The sequence below is a fragment of the Apus apus genome, chromosome Z (genome assembly GCF_020740795.1).
Source record: "Apus apus isolate bApuApu2 chromosome Z, bApuApu2.pri.cur, whole genome shotgun sequence".
Taxonomy (NCBI): domain Eukaryota; kingdom Metazoa; phylum Chordata; class Aves; order Apodiformes; family Apodidae; genus Apus; species Apus apus.
This window is the reverse complement of record NC_067312.1, coordinates 77,326,296-77,344,552: the sequence shown is the minus strand read 5'-3', so window position 1 is coordinate 77,344,552 and position 18,257 is coordinate 77,326,296. Positions and strand designations below refer to the sequence as shown.

The 18,257-nt window shown below is 55.6% G+C and overlaps 1 protein-coding gene across 1 annotated transcript in view; it reads left to right on the top strand.

The window, feature by feature from the left end:
- PAX5 (paired box 5) overlaps nucleotides 1-17,868 on the top strand; it is a 138,079-nt gene extending 120,211 nt beyond the window's left edge. Inside the window, exons 9-10 of the mRNA XM_051643596.1 lie at nucleotides 12,556-12,681; nucleotides 17,729-17,868. Coding sequence (XP_051499556.1) covers nucleotides 12,556-12,681; nucleotides 17,729-17,868 — 266 coding nt within the window. The remainder of the gene's footprint in view (nucleotides 1-12,555; nucleotides 12,682-17,728) is intronic.
- The last annotated feature ends 389 nt before the right edge of the window (nucleotides 17,869-18,257 follow it).

The following is an 18,257-nucleotide window of genomic DNA, read 5'->3' as shown; positions in this document are numbered from 1 at the left end:
TGGGCAACGGGAGCTGAGAGACAAAGGTGACAATATAATTAAGGTTTTTAATTCTATGCCTGAACAGTTAAGTCCAGAACTCATGATAATTAGCTGGCTGCAATGAAAGATCTTTAGTCGTTATTTTCCCTTTGTTTCATGTAATTGTTCACTTTGGCCAGCTACATTTGTCCTTTACCCTCAATCCCAGAGGATGCTCTGCCTTTCCATCCATTCCCTGAGATCCTGCGAAGGGCATTAGTGCTACTGGAGCACGGAGCAGTGGGCATGGAACCAGCAGCATCACCCACCATGGCTGGTGCCTCCCGGGGGGCAGGGCTGCCAGGGAACAGCAGCTGCACCCACGGGGGGAAAAACAGGTAGAAAAAAGGAAGATGGGAGGCTCCAGATACCACAGAATCATGGAATATCAGGGGCTGGAAGGGACCTCTGAAGATCATTGAGTCCAACCCCCCTGCCAGAGCAGGACCAAAACCAGGGCAGGTCACTCAGAAAGGCATCCAGGCAGGTCTAGAAAGTCTCCAGAGAAGGAGCCTCCACAGCCTCCCTGGGCAGCCTGTCCCAGGGCTCTGTGACACGGCAGCAAATCCAGCCCAAGCCAGGGCTGCTCCCAGGACCCGGCTGCAGTGGCTGCTCGCAGAGACGTGGGGGCTGCAAAGTGCCAGAACTGCATCCTCACACCCTGCTTTTCTTTAAAAAAGGATCAGAAGTGGTGATTTCCTGGCTACCCTGCTGGCTGGTTTCTGTGCTCCTGCATTCCATGGCCTGCCCAACCTCCACAGCTGAGCCCCCGCACTGAGCAGCCTCCCCAGCCCGGGACCACCAGGAGGCTCAAGGTGAGGAGGCACAAGAGCATCTCCGTTAGAAGGAAGAGGCAGGAAATGCCAAAATATTGGGTTGATTTTTAATACTGGATAAGGAAGTAGACTCAATAACATGTTTCTTTGAAGGAGCAGCTTTGCAATCAAATGGTGCTTCTGGCTGAAAGGTGAAATTGTTATTATTTTTTAAATTTCACTGACACATCCAGCAAGTGTCGGATCCACATCATCTTGTCCTGTCAGGAACCACCAAGTTCCCGGGCTCTGATGGATCCCAGGCGAGCCTGGGGAGCCTTGGTCACAGTGATTGCACATCCTGCTGGCTCTGCAACTGCCTGAGAGGAGGTTGGAGCCAGGGGGGTCGGGCTCTGCTCCCCAGGAACAAGGGATGGGACAGGAGGGAACGGCCTCACGTTGTGCCAGGGGAGGCTGAGGTTGGATCTGGTGAGCAATTCCTTCCTGGCAAGGGTAACTAAACACGGGCACAGGCTGCCTCCATCCCTGGAGGTGTTTTAAGGCCATGTGGACGTGGTGCTGAGGGACAGGGGTTAGCTCTGGACTTGGTAAAGTCAGGTTAATGGTTGGACTCTATGATCTTAGAAGTCTTTTCCAACCAGAAATACTCTGATTCTGTGGCTCTGACACCTCCAGAGAAGGTCCTGCAGGCTCTGGAGTTTTAGACCTCTTGGCTCAGCAAGCATTAGTCAAAATACCTCACCTTTTTAGGCATTTCAGAATCAATTTTCTGTGATCCGAGAATGTAAAGAGCCATAAATTCAGTGCATGTAACCAAGACTATTGAGCCTGCCCTTGGTGGTCACTCAGAGCGGCACGGTCAGGTCCTGGCAGGTGCGTGTCTGGCCCAGAGGCAGGAGCAAGAAGCAGGGATCAGGCAGGCAGGGACACGTGCATCTGAGCAGTTCCAGCAGGAACGAAACAGCAGCAGCACTGCAGAAAGTCAATCACTCCCCGTGCTGCAAAACCCGTTACAAAAGTGCTGGGAGGATGTTATGCAACGCTAACTTTGACTTATCACGTAACTTAGCTCGTAACACCAATAAGACCCTGCAGAGAGACTATTTTGGCAAGTAATTTGCCCTCTCTGACCTGCCTGCAATCCTCTCATTGCTTCAGCGCTGAGTGGACTGGAAAAGAGACAGAAAAAGAATGTCTTCTGAGAAAAGGAAGCAGGGAAAAGTCGGGCCGGCAAAGGAGGATCAGACACTGACGCGTCCCGGGATGAGTCGGTAGGAAGGTCCCTGCTCCTCTGCTCAGCCTGGGTGTGACATCCCCCAGCACCAGGTCCTTTGCTGCGGGACAGAAGCTCAGCCAGGGGCACGGAGCCACGTCTCAGGGGGTTTCTGTTTGGACGACCTCCTTGTCCTGGCGACTGTGCAAAGGTTTTCCTGAAGCTCCAAGAGGACGCGTCCAGGGTCTGGTACCAGCTGGACCAAACCTGGCAAGCAAGGGTGGAGGTGGCACTTGGGGCTCAGCCTGGCTGAGTGAAGGTCAACAGGGCCAAGCATGAGGTCCTGCACCTGGGCCAGGGCACAAACCCAGGCTGGGGGAGAATGTCTGGAGAGCAGCCCTGAGGAGAAGAGCTGGGGGTGTTGGTGAGGAGCAGCTCCCCAGGGCCCAGCCATGTGCTCAGAGCCCAGAACCCACCCGTGTCCTGGGCTGCATCCCCAGCAGCGTGACCAGCAGGGCCAGGGAGGGGATTGTCCCCTCTGCTCTGCTCTGCTGAGACCCCCTGCAGGGCTGGGGCCAGGCTGGGGTCCCCAGCACAGGAAGGACGTGGAGCTGTTGGAGAGAGGCCAGAGGAGGCCCCGGAGATGCTGGGAGGGCTGGAGCAGCTCTGCTCTGGAGCCAGGCTGGGAGAGTTGGGGTGTTCAGCCTGGAGAAGAGAAGGCTCCAGGGAGACCTGAGAGCACCTTCCAGTGCCTGGAGGGGCTCCAGGAAAGCTGGGGAGGGGCTTGGGACAAGGGCAGGGAGGGATGGGAGCAGGGGGAAGGGTTTCCAGCTGGCAGAGGGAGCTGGAGCTGAGATGTGAGGGAGAAATTCTGGGCTGTGAGGGTGGGGAGAGCCTGGCCCAGGCTGCCCAGGGAAGCTGTGGCTGCCCCATCCCTGGCAGTGTTGAAGGGCAGGTTGGATGGGGCTGGGAGCAGCCTGGGCTGCTGGGAGGTGTCCCTGCCTGTGCAGGGGGTTGGGACTGGGTGGGCTTTGAGGTCCTTTCACATCCAAACCACTTTGTGACAATTCTGTGATACCACAAACCAGTTCAGCCCCAGGCTGATGATGGAGAAAGTGAACTACCTAGGAACAGCAGCACAGTCTCCTGTGAGCAGCATGTGAATCTGGAGAACCAGTCACTAATTACTGTTGGTGTCATTGCCTGTGCCAGCAACTGGTCTGGCCATGCCTGTAGCTTTGGTATTTGGGCACTGGCATTGATGGAGCAGTGAGGAAACCTGAGGAACTTCAGTTTTTCTCACCAAAATAACCATTAAAACCAGTACGTGTCTTTCTCAAAGTGCCCAATACATAATTTTACACCTCAGCTCCCTTCTCCTCCCTCCCCAGTAGCATCTTTAGGGAAATAAGCGTCTCCAGGGGAAGTGTGTGGTCTTGTTAAGAGGAATTTGTTCTGATTCAGAGGCTCAGCTCAGCTCCTGTCACAGATCTCACTTCAAATCAGCACAACTGATCCTCCTGAGCCGGGTTGGCACGTCTGCCCATGGTCCTTAAACCCCTGGGCTCCCCGTGCCACCCTGCTCCGTCCCACAGGGCCTTTCCCACTCAGGATTTGTTGGAGAACCCTCACCACCCTGGCAGAGCCGTGGGGCTGCAGAGGCAACTGCCCTGTTCGTGGCAGCAGCAGCCACCCCGGGCCGTGGCTGGGGAAGGACGCGGAAGCCGCCACCACCGCCCCACTGTTCCAGGAGGGGGAAGGACGCTTCTGGGATGGACTTTGGTGCCCACCTCTGTGCCCCACGCGCTGGGAGACCCTCCGACGGCTCCTGCCATTGCAACCAAAGCCCCCGAGCACCCACCACCACATCCCTCGGGGCTCTCCAAGGTGGGCTCTGCAGGGGCAGGCTTTGTCGAGGCGCGGAAGAGTGCGCTGAAGACTGCGGTCAGCCAGAGCAAGGGCCACCAAGAGGACCTGCAGAAGACTTTCCCACGGCAGCAAGGCCGTGGCTGGCAGCTCTGGGCTCCCCAGCTGCTGGGACGGGTCCCATTCCCCACATCTGCTTCAGCCCAGCATGGCTGTGCCTGCCCGGGTCGGCAGGGTCTCCCTGCAGCCCCGACATCCCCCAGCAGCGGCACCGGAGGCAGCAGGCTGCTCCCCTCCTGGGGAACGCCTCGTTCTTTAAGGTTGGAGGAGGTTTTGTGCAGCCTGGTCTAGTGGGAGGGTTCCCTGCTCATGGCAGGGAGGTTGGAACCTGATGATCTTTAAGGTCCCTTCCAACCTGAACGATTCTGTGACTCCAGGACTTTCCTGCTGCCTCTGGCAAAGCTGTTCTGCCAGCAGCAGCCAGGCCTCGGCTCTGCTGGGCATCCCTCCGCACCCACTGCTGTCTGCTGCTTCTCACAGGGCTGGGGGACCTTCCCAGGGCACCATTTGGGAACCCTGATGTTCAACAGGTGCAGGTGCTCCCACTCCCTGCAGTTTTCAGCCCGAAGGGTTTCTTACCCCTTTGCCTTTTCCCGACTCCTGGACACGTTCCGGAGCTCATGCACACATTCCTGTGCCCTTGAATCCATTAGCTGTGGCAAAGTGATTAATTATTTTAGCCTCTTTATGGCATCACTGTTAACTTACTGCATGTTCATACTTCCAGTCATATAAATGATGGTCTTAAAATAAGGAGGATACGTGTTATTGAACTATTTATAATTGAAGCTGTCTGGAGCAGAAGAAGATCCGAATGGGCAGAAGAAAGCAACAAAAGTTAATGATTCAGAGATAAAATACTGTGCTTTAATCTACAAGGTGTGTGACAAATCCAAGAAAAGAGGAGCTGAAAGGGTCCATGACCCTTTGCCATGTTGATGGCAACAAAAATCATGCATCCCAAAGGGTTGTGCTCTGGGTTTTCCTCTGGGCACATCTCCACCAGGACATCTTCCTGCCACGTGCTGCTCCTGAGCATCCTGCCATGGACAAGGACACAGACCTGGGGGGTCAGTTCCTGGGGGTCTCCTGGAACCCCTGTGCCACCTCCTGACCCACACCCTTGTCTCTGGGGTTTTCCAGGTTTTCTTGCTGCTCTGTGCTGTTCCCTGCCACACTGCTCAGCTGTAGGCAATTGGAAGCCTGGAGAAGTCCAGACTTGGGGGATACACTGAATGCTCTGCCCTTCTCAAGTCCCCTCCAGGGACATCACCCCCTGTCACACAAACACCCCCCAGTCCCTCGGGACCTGCCACTTGCTCCCCTCCATCACCACCAAGAGGCCCACCTGCCCCAGAGGTACTGGTGGCTGCAGTGCAGTAAGTGCATCTCATCACCACCTTGATGGCCTCTTTTTTTGCACACTGCAAGAGTCCAAAGGAATATTATCTCTTCCTGGAGGTTTTTGTGCCCTGGTGCCTGCCCTTGGGTGGCTGCAGACGCTGGGGGGAAGGTCCCCAGCCTGATCCTTTCCTTCCTGGCCTTGTCCTTACACGTGTCTCTGCTGGCAGGGGAAAAAGGCCACCTGGCCAAGTGTCTCTCCTGTACCCAAGGGAAATGACAGTATTTCCACTCTGTATCTGGACATAAAAGGTGAAGATTTTCTACATAAAGAGTGTCCACATTTAGTCTCTGAAGTGCCTATTTCAGACACCTGAGTTAGCAACTCGATTTATCACTGACTGTAAAACCAGAAAGCACGTAAAGCCAATTGGTTTCTTCCCAGAAAATGTCATGTTTTTAAGCCAGTCTCTGGACTCCTGGGATCTGCCTTGTCCTGGCATGCCAGAATCACTTTGTTCTACCTCCTGTTAAGCAGTAACATCTTAGAAAAGCAGAGTGATACAAAGCAGGAGCCTTTGGAGCAGCCTGGGCTGGTGGGAGGTGTCCCTGCCCGTGCAGGGGTGGGACTGAGGCTTCTTCCAACCCACACCAGTCTGGGATTCTGTGATCTCAAGATGTATTTCCAGCAGTTCATCAGGTTGGGTTAGATTTGCTCCAGTGCTGGCAGGTACAAACAGGGTCTCCTCCAGCTCTGCAGACCCTCCTGACCTCAGGATTCCTTCCCCCTCGGGCTGTCTGGAGGAGGAGGGCTGGGCTGCTGGACCCCTGCAGTCCTGGGCAGGCAGGACATGCAGCTCCTGCTCTGCTGTGCCAACCCTGGGAACATTCTGTGTCCCCTCTGGAGCCCCAAGTCCTGTCTGCTTTGAACAGACTGCTCTGAAATACCCCTGGGAGCCTGAATCCCCTGAGCCTGAACACTTGAGTTGCTCTGTAAAGGAAATGGGAAGCTGGGAACACTTTCCTTCTCTCCGTGCCTGCTCTTCCTGGCAGCACACACCTTATGTATTACAGATAAAAAAGCCTGTAACTTTAGCAACCTGGAACACCTCAAAAGTGAGAGTACACTGCTCTATAGCAACTGCAGTGACCAAGTGGCATTTTTTAATTACATTCTTTTCCCCCCAAGGTAGCTGAGCCACTTCAGGACATCAGCAGGCTCAACTGGATCTCTTACTTCGTGTCTTCACAATTAGTGGGAAAATGCACAGTATTTTAATGTCTCCTCTTTGTCCCTGAACACCACTTAAACAAAACTGAAGTCCTCAAATCCAAATGGTAAGACATGAGTTGTACTTTGTGTGGACTATATGATACAGCCAATGAAAAATTAATTACTGGAGTAGAGCTGATGACAGTTCTTTGACATGAAACACACGTCCTGGGCTGCACAGAGGTGGGCACTGCTGATTGGGGTCCCCCCAGGCCCCCTGAGGTCCTGCAGCATGGAGGGATGTTGTGGATGAGAGAGGAAGGACTTGAGGTTGCTCAAAGAATCACACCGAAGATATCAAGAAAAGTGATCTTGATATAAATTTGCAAAAGTTGGACTTAGCAGATTTGGGTGGCGAGGTTCACTCTAGCACTTACTGTATGGAAGACATAAAGGCTGGCATCGGGTTGGAGCACTTTACACAGGGATCAGGAGAAGGGATTTATACAGGGGTAAGGGGAAACTGAGTCAGAATGGGGCTGGAGTGATTTATTCAAGGATCAAGGGAAGAGAAAGAGAGAGGCTGGGGTTTTGCATCAGGCACTGTGGTAGATCATTTACTGGCCCAGATAATTCCAGTGTACAAATTATCTGGAATGCAAATCTCTGCCTAGAGAAAAAATTCCCTAGCTTAGAAAAAATATCACTGTTTTCCTTAGGATAAAACCGAACTTTTCCTTAAAACATAAATCCAAAACTGGACCAGTAAATTATCTACCACAATTATCTCCCCCAGTTAAGTGGAACGTCTGATGTGCTGCCTGCCCAGCCATAGCTCGAGTCCCTGCTTGAATTACCAGCAGACACAAGGGGTGACAGGGCAAGAGGGTCCCTGTTTTCAGGGCTTTCAGTCTTGCAGCAGGATGGAAATGTGGATTTCTGTCCCTGTCACAGCCTCCTCCCTTTCCACCTGCAGCCTGTGCCTGTCTGGGTCCCCAGACAGAACAAGAGGGGAGGGCTCCAAGCTGCGCCAGGGCAGGGCCAGACTGGGCATCAGGAAGGGTTTTTTCCCAGCAGGAGTGGTCAGACCCTGGACCAGGCTGCCCAGGGAGGTGGTGGAGTCACCATCCCTGGAGGTGTTGAAGGTTGTTTGGATGTGGTGTTGGTGGAGATGGGTTAGGGGAGAAGTTTGTGGAGCAGGGATGGTGGTTGGACTGGGTGATCCCAAGGGGCTTTTCCAACCTGAGTGGTTCTGTGATAGTTCTGTGAAAATTTGAAAAGGGGGAAAACAAGTTTGAGGCAAATGAGAGGGAAAAGTAAGAAACGGGGGTGGGTGAATTTAGTTCAGTTTAACCTTCCAGCCCCTGGGTGTTTCCATCCTGCTGGGCAGGGCCAGGAGCTCAGACACGGCATCCCTAGAGACCCACCCCCTGTGCCACGGTGGATTGTCACTCACCCCCACACTAGCCAAGGGCTGAGGCCTCTCCAGACCCTCCACCCAGCAGCTCAGCCTGGGGTTACCTGCAGAATCCCAGCGCGGGGGGCCTTGGAGCTCTGGAGTCATGGAGGTAACAGGAAACACCCCCAGGGATGAAGCTGGAGCTCTCTGCCTCCACGGCGCTCTCCAGGGTGGGATGCAGAGAAGAAGAGGGAGCTGCCTGGCAGTGCTGTCTGTGGCTACAAACCCTTCCACGGCTCCTGTTCCAGCACCTGATTTGAAGGCCTCATAGCAATAAGGGGCTGGAAATACACACGTATATAAAACGATGCACCCACAGACAGATTAAGGTGATTCATAGGGCTTGCAAGCCTGAAAAGTTCTTATTTCAATTCAGACTTGCTTGCCATTGCAGTTTTCCTTGGGAAAACCACCCTGAGGCTTGGATAGCTCAATGTCCAACCTGCACAGGAGAACCTTGGCCTCCTGTTTCCCAGCCAGACACCCAGCTCCCAGGCAGCTCTGTTTTTGTGAGGACACTTTGTCCTTCTCCAGCAAGAGTCATGAACCCTCAGCCTCAGAACCATTGCTGTCTGGCCGTCTTGGACAGTAAGAGCCTGAAGCTGCTGTCACTGAAATAAAACAGTAGTTTTTACTGAGTTGAAGGAATTCTGCATACCTGAGCATCTCTTCTTGGCTGCATTGAGTAAAAACATCAGTAAAAGAAAATGTGCTTTTTTATCTGGAGTCCCCACCCCTGGAGGGGTTCCCAAGCCCTGGAGATGGTGCTGAGGGACACGGGGCAGGGGTGGCCTTGGCAGGGATGGGGAATGGTTGGACTGGGGGATCTTGAAGGTCTTTTTCCAACCAAGATGATTCCACGATCCCAGGATTCTGTGATTAATTTATTTGCAAAAAAAACCTTCAAGAGGGGCCAGGTGAGGCAGCCCAGGTTGCCAGCTCTGAGGACTTTGGACGAGCTCCTGAGCCAAGCCCTGTTGTTGCCAAGGAAAGAGGCCACAGAAAAATTCACCAAAACGCCTCAGGGAGGTTTAATTTTTTCTGTACCAGCTCTTCCCAGAGAGGCCAAGGGGACTCTGACCTGAGCATGGAATCAGTGCCTTTCAGGGCAGGGAAGCTCTGAGTGCAGCTTTAACTGTGCCCCTCCTCTGCAAGATGGGGACCCCCAGGATCCCTGTTCCCCCCCGTGCAGGATGGGGACCCCCAGGACCCCTGTTCCTTCTGAGCAGGATGGGGACCCCCAGGACCCCTGTTCCTTCTGAGCAGGATGGGGACCCCCAGGACCTCTGTTCCCCGTGTGTAGGATGGGGACCCCCAGGACCTTTGTTCCCCCCCTGTGCAGGATGGGGACCCCAGGGGGTCTCCCCGGGGCCTTGTGCTGGTTCTTCTCGGGGTGCTGGGGCTGGAGGCTGCAGGGGGTCCCTGGAGAGGTGACCCCTGGTTGGGTTGGGGTCCTGTCTGGCAGCGTCTCTGCTCAGCCCCGGGCTCATCAGCCTCCCGGTCCCACCTGCTGCTGACCCGGCTCTGGGGACCGTTCCACTGGATGATCTCTCCTTGGGGAGTTTTTAAAGCTTCTCTCTGCAAAAAAAAAACAAAACCTGACTTGGGAGTCCATTAAAAACCTCAGCTCTGCTGTTGTCTCGTCGTCCCGGAGAGTCACGGGAGGTGCCTGTCACCCAGGTGGAGGCAGCTGTTCCATATTCAAGTGGAAAAATAATCCTGGCTCCGGGAAGACAAGGCAGAGGGAAGGGAAGGAGCCTTGGAATGGAAGGGCTGGAGGGCACTGCCTGCCCGGCCAGGCCCCAGCCCCTCTGTGGGATGAGCTCCTGCCCTAACGCAGAGCATCATGAGATCTGCAGTATCTGCAGAGATGTGTAAATTAATTGCTGTTTTAATTCCTTCACCTGTGGGGGACAAGCCTGAGCAGGGCTGAGCACAGCGAGACAATGAAAAACCTTCCAGGTGGTTGAGCTGCTGTGGCTTCTGGCTCCACCACCACAAGAAAGGACCATAAAAAAAACCCCAATATCCTTTGTTGTTTCATATAAAAAAGTTAATGACTGCAGAGTTGCAGGCTGGGTTGCTGAAAAATATTACTGTGAGGTTTTGGCTTTTGTCTTGGCTGGGCAGCCTGCAGAGGTGAAGCCTGAATCCCTGTCGGGCTGTGGGGAACCTCCAGCATCCCAGTATTGGTGACACACCAGGAGCATCCAGGCTGTTGAAATGTCTGGCACAGTCACAATGCACTAGTAGAACTCAGAAGGAACGAAAACACACATCTGGTTAAGCAGATTTGAACATACAAGCACCAAAATGCTGTAACACGAGGGGCTCGCCGTCCTGGCGGCTGGAGAGTCCTGCTCTGCCCTCGGTGTGTCCCCCAGGCTGACCCACCCTGGCACAAGCTGCTGTCTGGAGATGCTGCTGCTCTGCTGCAGGATTTTTTCCCCTCCCGTTTCATCCCTGGCAGGTAGAACATGGGAATCTTCTCTTCAGCAGGACAAGATCACAGCCCCGTGCTGGAACCCCCTGGGTGCCCACGAGGAGCTTTTGCTGCAGGATGGAGGCACCTGCCCCCCGGGGCGGCTGCTGAGCCAGGTGGGATCCCAGCTCCTCAGCGGCTGGAGAGGCCAGTCCCAGGGAGTCTGGATGTTGTTGGCTTCTGGACCAGCAGCAGAGAACACCCATCAGGAGGTGCCTTTCCTTCTCACCGCCGTGCCACCTTCCTCCCCAGACACTTGGAGCAGAAATCCCGAAGCCAAGGGCTGCCTCTCAGGGCATCCATTCAATTTTCGGGTGGTTTCTGGCCCCTCAGCCCAGGCACCAGGCTCCCCTGCACGCTGTGGGCAGAAGTTCAGGTCCCTTTGCACAGGGACCCTGCAGGGGGCTGCCTTGTGGTTGTGACAGGGAGCAGCAAGAGCAGGTGTCAGTTCAGCCCTAACACTGACACCTGTTCAACCTCTTACACACGCAGCAGTGCCAAGGTGAGTGCCAAGGAGGGGGGAAAAGAAACCAATTCCCTTCATTAATTGCCTGGTGCCACTTTTGTCGCTGGCTGCTGGGAAGGGAAAACGCAGTCATGGAAGATTTCATGTTTTGGTTCCAACACCCGAACGTCCAGAGATGAGTGGATGCTCAGGGCTGGATGTGGCTGCACCACGCACGGTCCTGGCCACCCTTCCCTCTCTCGGGGACTGTCGTCCTGCTCCTGGACACCCCTGTCCCCTGTTAGGAGACAGACCCAGCCAGCATTGCACACCCAGCTCACCTCTGAGTTTTGCTGGAAAACCCCCAGCAAGTTCCCAAAGTCTTCTCTTACTTTCCAGGGAAGATTTTGGCATGTGGGAGGGGGCGACCTGGTGGCGACTAAACCTGCACCAAAGACAGGTTTCCTGATGGCCCAGCTAGACCTGGGGACCAGGATTCATGCCAGTGTCACTGCCAGCCTGGCACTGGCCGTGAGAACCCGTGTTGTGTCTCGAGGGTCATTCCCAAGGCAGCTGTCTGCTCTCTGCCACTTCTAAGGACACTAATTCCTCTTGCCAGTGATCATGGAGACAGGAATAACTCACAGGGATTGATGCCTTAGGCTGGACTTGAGCAAGTGACCCGAGGGTTAAAGGGTTTGTTTCCTCTCTCTGCTCCCTGGAGCCATCCAGCCCCGAACTCTTGGGAATAACTACTCAGAGTCCACACTGAGGAGCCCTGAGAAGATCAGCTCCAGGTGCACATCTTCCTTCCCACGACAGGTCTGTGAGCCTCTGCCACCCAGCCCCGAGGGCTCGGGGGGGGGGGGGTTATTTTGCAGCAGAAGCTGTCACAGCCTGGCAAGAAGAAGCCATCTGTGAAATGCCCAGCACTGCACGGAGGGTCCGAGGGCTTCACGAGGTGATTTCCAGGGTGTTCTGGTGCCCTGGGGCTAAAGCAACTTTTCTGCTGCCTTGTTCTGCATCTGCACAGAAGCTGCTTCTCCCAGGGCAGCCCAGCAGAGCTGGTGGGCTGGTTCCTGCAGCCACTTGGCCCTGCCAGGTCAGCTGTGGGCATCACCTGCCAGGCTCTGGGAAGGGGGAGGTCAAAGCCCACCTCTCACTGCACCAGGCTGCCAGCTTGCTGATGTGGTTACTTGCACAGCTAAAAGAAATCTCAGCCCTGTTGGATCCTGAGCTCCTTAAGAACTTGTCCTCCTCAACAAAGTCTCCTGAGTCATCATAGAATCATCATAGAACCAGAGAATGGTTTGGGTGGGAAGGGACCCCAAAGCCCACCCAGTCCCACCCCTGCGCGGGCAGGGACACCTCCCACCAGCCCAGGCTGCTCCAAGCCCCATGATCAAGTCAGTGTCCCCAAGCTCCCCAATGCCTTCTCCATGCCAGCAGCTAATGGAGGCAGCAGTTTGACACAGCAGCTCCTGGGCCTCCTGCAGACAAGGTCCAGGATCTCTGGGGGTGCCTGGGTGGCCACTGCTGCCAGGAGAGGACGAGGGCAGAGGAGCCACCATCGTGTGGACCTGAAGAAGACCAGACAGTGTCTAATGAGCTGCCCTGGACCCAGGGAGGAGGGCATGCTGCAGCTGCCCTCTGGTTGAGAAGGGTCCACCCCCCTGCAGCTGGTGCTCAGGAGAGCCCTGTGCAAGAACTAGATGCAGGGCACATCTTCTGGAGGCAGCAGCTTGTGAAGAGGACTCTGAAGAAGAAGTCCTCAGCTGGATTCATGCCGGCACAACCAGTTTCAGGTATGGTGGTGATGCACCCCAGGGCAGTTTCCCCAGCAGATGCTGGCCCAGTTGCCCCAGCCAGGGCAGGGCTGGGTGCTGGTGGATGCAGCCCAGGCTGCAGGGCTGGCTCTGGGGCCAGCAACAACGTCCCTTTGTCCTGCAGGAGATGAGGAGCTGAGCTGCCAAGTGGTGGAGCTGTGGGAGCCATCAGCAGGCTGCGCAGCAGAGGGACACCAGCAGGTTCTGCTCTAGGACACAACAGCCTGAGGGTCCCCAGGCTCCACCTGCAGTGTCTGCTCCCCCCTGTCCAGGTCAGTGAAACCTCTGGACAAGGGGAAGGACGGAGGGAGGTGATTCTGGCACCAAGGGGAAGGCTCCTGCCCCACCTGCAAGGGTACAGCTGCAAAACGGGTTCATCGCCCTCCAAGCTGAAGGGACCCAAAAGTGCTTTCAAGCAGGGGATCCTGGCCACCCAACCTGGGCAAGGCCAGCAGTGAGTGACAGCAGGTGAGCAGGGTGAGAAGGGCAGAAGGAAGGGGAGGCAGAAGCTGGCCTGATCTGTCATTTGCAGAGCTCTGCTGCCCACCCTGGGGCCTGGCCCTAGGGTCCTGAGCAGGGATATCAAAGCTGGTCTGACCTTCTGGCTCTTGCCTCCTGATGTTCCTCCGTGTGGCCACCAGTGACACTGCCAAGAAGCCCCTTAGACAGCATCACAAGTGTCTGCAGCTCTGGGGAAGGTGTCCAAGGTCATGGGGGCTCAGCTGGTGATCTCCTCAGTCCTCCTGGAGAGCAGAAAGGCTGTGAGAGGGGCACTAGTGGGACAAGTCAGTAACGGGCTGTGGACCCGGTGCTGGTGACAGGGGCTTGGGTTGGGCGACCAAGGACCCTTATTGACAGCTCAGCAGCTGCTGGGGAGAGATGGTGCCACCTCACCAAGTGGGACAAGGAACCTTTGCCAGCAGGATGGCTGACCTGGCCAGGAGGGCTTGGAACTGGAGTGTGACCAGCAGCCCTGCCAGGGAGCGACGGACACGGCTGGAGAGAGAAGGGCAGGGGGAGACGGGACAGGAGCAGAGCAGGGACCAGGTGGGGCTCAGCCAGGACCACCTCCAGCCCTGGTCTGTGCCCATCGTGGAGGAATGCCCAACACCCTTCTGGGAAATCGTCGGGCTGGGGTCCTGGAGGGCGTCACTGATCCCTGTGGTTTGGGGAATAAACCCGAGGAGCTGGAGCTGTGGCTGCAGCTGCAGGGCCACGGTCTGGCGGGCATCATGGGGACAACGTGGGATGGCTTCCACCACCAGAGTGCTGCCGTGGAGGAGCATGGGGCCTTCAGGAAGGACAGGCTGGGAAGATGAGGAGGGGGAGTTGTCCTTTATGTGAGAGAGCAGCTGGATCTCAGCCTGCAGGGGGTGAGGAGCAACTTGAGAGTTTATAGGTCAGGAGTGAAGAGAGGACAGGGACAGGGGACATGACATGACATGGCAGGCCACCAGGGAGAGCAAGGTGATAAGGCCTCCTACAGACAGTTAGCAGCAGCCTTGTGCTTGCAGGCCATGGTCCTAATGGGGACTTCAACCCCTCCCATGTAACCTAGAGGGACAACACAGAAGCACATCAGTGACCCAAGACCTTCCTTGAGTGCCCTGGCAAGAACTTCCTCCTCCAGGTGGTAGAGGAGCCAACAAGCATCTCTGCTGGACCAGATACTGACCAGCAACGAGGGGCTTGTTGGGAATGTGAAGGTCAGGGGCAGCCTTGGCTGGAGTCACCATGAGATGGTGGACGTCAGGACCCAGACTTTGACCTCTCCAAAGATCTGCCTGGAAAAGTACTGTAGGATGGGACCCTGGAGGGAAGAGGAGGCCAAGAACACTGTCTGGAAGGTCACCTCCTTCAAGCTCAAGTGTGGTCTACCTCAGCAAGTAGGAAGATGGGCAAAAAAGTCCAGGAAGCCTGTGTGGATGAACAAGGAACTCCTGGCCAAACTCAGACACACAAAGGAAGCACACAAGTGGTGGAAGCAGGGAGAGGCAACCTGGGAAGGACATTGAAACACTGCCTGAGCATCCAAAGACAAAGTTAGGAAACCTAAACCCAAATGGAGCTGAATATGGCTGGGGACATCAAAACCAGCAAGAAGGGCTTCCATAAGGACAGAGGAGACAGAGGGAAGACCAGGGACAATGTGGGATCCTTGCCCAGTGGGATGGGGAACTTGGACACAGACATGGAAAAGGATGAGGAGGTGAATTCCCTCTTTGCCTCTGTCTTTACTAGCAAGACTGTCCTTCAGGAATCCCAGGTCCCAGAGACAGGGGAAAGGCTGAAGCAAGGAAGATTGTGCCCTTGGTGGAAGAGGACCAGATGAGGGAACATGGAAGCCAATGGGACATAAATAACTCCAGTGCTGATCGGGCTGGTGGTGAGGGAGCTGGTAGATGCTGCTGCATTGGGTTGGTTGTGGTGATGAGCAGGAGTGCCACAAAGTCTGGAGAAGTGCAAGTGCTGCTCCCTTCTCCAAGGAGGGGGACCCAGGGAACCACAGGCTGGTCGGCTGATCCCTGGCAAGGAGATGGAGCTGCTGATCCTGGAATCCGCTTCCAGGCACGTTACAAGGAAAACAAAGACTCACCAGGAGCAGTCAGCATGGCCTCGTCAAGTCATGCTTGATCAACCTGGTCAACTCCTGTGAAGAAGTGACTGGCCTGGGGGATGAGAGGTCAGTGAATTTTGTCTACCTGGACTTCAGTGAGGCCTGTGACAGGGATTCCCATCAGGTCCTCCTTGGAAGCACGGGCTGGACCAGCAGGCAGGGGGTTGGAGCCGGGCGGGATGGTCAGCCCCAGAGGATGGGGATCAACAGCACAAAGTCTACCTGGAAGGCCATTAAGTAGCAGTCTGCCCCAGGTCAGCACTGAGTGCAGTCCTGGTGAACACCTGGGTTGGTGAGGGGCCAGTGAGACCCTGAGGGGCTGTGCTGGGAGCAGGGGCTGCCCTGGCAGCATCACGGTGCCATCCAGAGGGAGCTCAGCAGGCTGGAGAAACGGGTTGACAGGAACCCCACGAAGGCCAACAAGGGGAAGTGCAAAAGTCCTGCCTCCCAGGAGAAGCAGCCCCAGGCCCCAGGGCTGGAAAGTGGCTGTGAAGAAGCAGCCCTGGTTGACACCAAGCTGGCTGTGAGCCAGCACCGTGCCCTGGCTGCACGTCCACCCAGAGCTGCCTCAGCAAAGCTTCCCGTGCAGGTGGAGGAGGTGACCCTTCCCTCTGGGGATCCCTCCTCCTGGTGACCCTTCCCTCTGCTCAGCACCATGGAGGGCAGCCCTGAAGTGCCGTGTCCAGTTCTTGCTCCTCAGCAGAAGAGAGACACGGACGTACTTGGAGAGAGGCCGACAAAAGGCTGTGCAGGTGATGAAGGGACTGAAGCATCTCTCCTGTGAGGAAAGGCTGAGGGAGCTGGGACTGTCCAGCCTGGAGAAGGCTCAGGGAGATCTCATCAATGTCCATAAATGCCTCATGGGTGGAATGAAGATGGAGCCAGGCTTTTCTCAGTGGTGTCCATTGACAGGACAGGAGGCAAAAGGCACAAACTGAACCACCAGAAGTTCCCTCTGAGCATCAGGAAACACCTTTTTACTGTGAGGAAGACTGAGATTGCTACAAGTTGGCCAGGGAACTTGTGAAGTCTCCCACCTTGGAGGTCTTTGAAAGGATGCTGTAAAGAGGTGGGAGCTGGTCTCTTCTCACATGTAACTGGTGATAGAACAAGAGGGAATGGCCTCAAGCAGGGGCCATGAGCTGTGGGAGGTTCAGACTGGACATTAGGAACAATTCTTCACAGAATGAGTGGCCAGACACTGGCACAGGCTGCCCAGGGAGGTGGCGGAGTCACCATCCCTGGAGGTGTTTAAGAGCTGTCTAGATGGAGAGAAGGGTTTAACGGTTGGACTTGATGATCTTAAAAGTCTTTTCCAAACTAAGTGAGTCTGTGAATCTAGGAAAAGGTATCTGGACACAGTCACGGGCGACTGCTTGAGCAGGGGGGGTGGGCAAGATCATGTCCACAGGTCCCTACCAACCTCACCAGCCTGGCATTCTCTGGTTCTACACGGGCTGTGGAAAGCTGGAGAGAACTTTGGGAAGTCCTCAGAAGTAAAGCCAACCTGTGATTTTCCACTGCTAATGAAGAGGATCCAGTGTAGGTAATGCCAATGAGTTTATCTGCTGCTTCAGGAGTCTGCTGCTTCAGGAGACAGCAGCATCTCACACAAACAGAACCTGGTCATCTACAGGCTGGTCCCAGCCTTCCACCCTGGGACGTGACAGAGGCAGCTGCCCAAGGGCCACACTTGTCTGTGAGTTTCAAGCACCTTTCACAGCAGGCTTCCAATGCCTGCCAGGAGACCACTAAGGGGAAGAGCTGGGGTCTTCACAGCAGAGACAGAATCACAGAATCACAGGATGTCAGGGGTTGGAAGGGACCTCCAAAGATCATTGAGTCCAGCCCCCCTGCCAGAGCAGGATCACCCAGAGCACATCACACAGGAACACATCCAGGCAGGTCTGGAAAGTCCCCAGAGAAGGAGACTCCACAGCCTCCCTGGGCAGCCTGTCCCAGGGCTCTGTCACCCTCACAGCAAAGAAGTTCTTCCTCACGTTGAGCTGGAACTTCCTGGGCTCCAGTTTGGACCCACTGCCCCTGGTTCTGTCCCAGGGCACAAGTGACAAGAGCTTGTCCTGCCTTCTTGCTGCCCTCATGTATTGATAGACATTCATTAGATCCCCCCTCAGGCTTCTCCTCTCCAGACTGAACAGCCCCAGGTCTCTCAGCCTTTCCCCATCAGATCTTCCAGTCCCTTCATCATCCTCGTGCCCTCTGTTGGACTCTCCCCAGTAGATCCCTGTCCCTCTGGAACTGGGGAGCCCAGAACTGGGCACAACACTCCAGGTGAGGTCTCAGAGTGGAGGGTGAGGAGAACCCCCCCCTTGATCTGCTGGAGATGACAGGAGTAAGGTTAAAGGAGGAGTTAAAAGCAGAATTTGAGGAGAACCTTTTCCCCCTTAGGTTCACCTGAGCAGTGGGGCAGCTGGCCCGGAGACACTGGGAATTCTCCATCTTCAGAAGTTCCCGAGACCAAGCAGGACCCTGAGCCTGGTGCCTCAGCTTCAGAAGCTCTCCTGGCCACGCCACCCCAGGATGGATGAGGGAGCCCAGAGGGACACCTGCCTGGTGGCCAAATGGATGTGCTGTGTTCCCTAGACAGCAGCCGTGGTCTCAGGCTCCTGGGCAACCCCCTCGCAGCCTGTTCACCCGCCCAGACACCCCTGGTCGTGTCCTGCTGCATTCCATGGAGAGGCCTGGACAGCACAAGTCCAGCCTGGTGGCTGGGGAGGGAGCCAGCCCCCATGGCTGCCCAGGGCAGCACAAAGTGCCACTCTCACCCATCGCCCCTGAACTCTCCTTCCTCACCTCTTGGTATCAAAGCTGCACTTTTTGTCCCCCAGAGCTGGACTCCATGCAAGGTGGGCAGCTGGTGACCTGCCTTCAGCTGCCAAGCAATGGTCTTTGCCTCCTTTAAAACATTCCAGAGGGC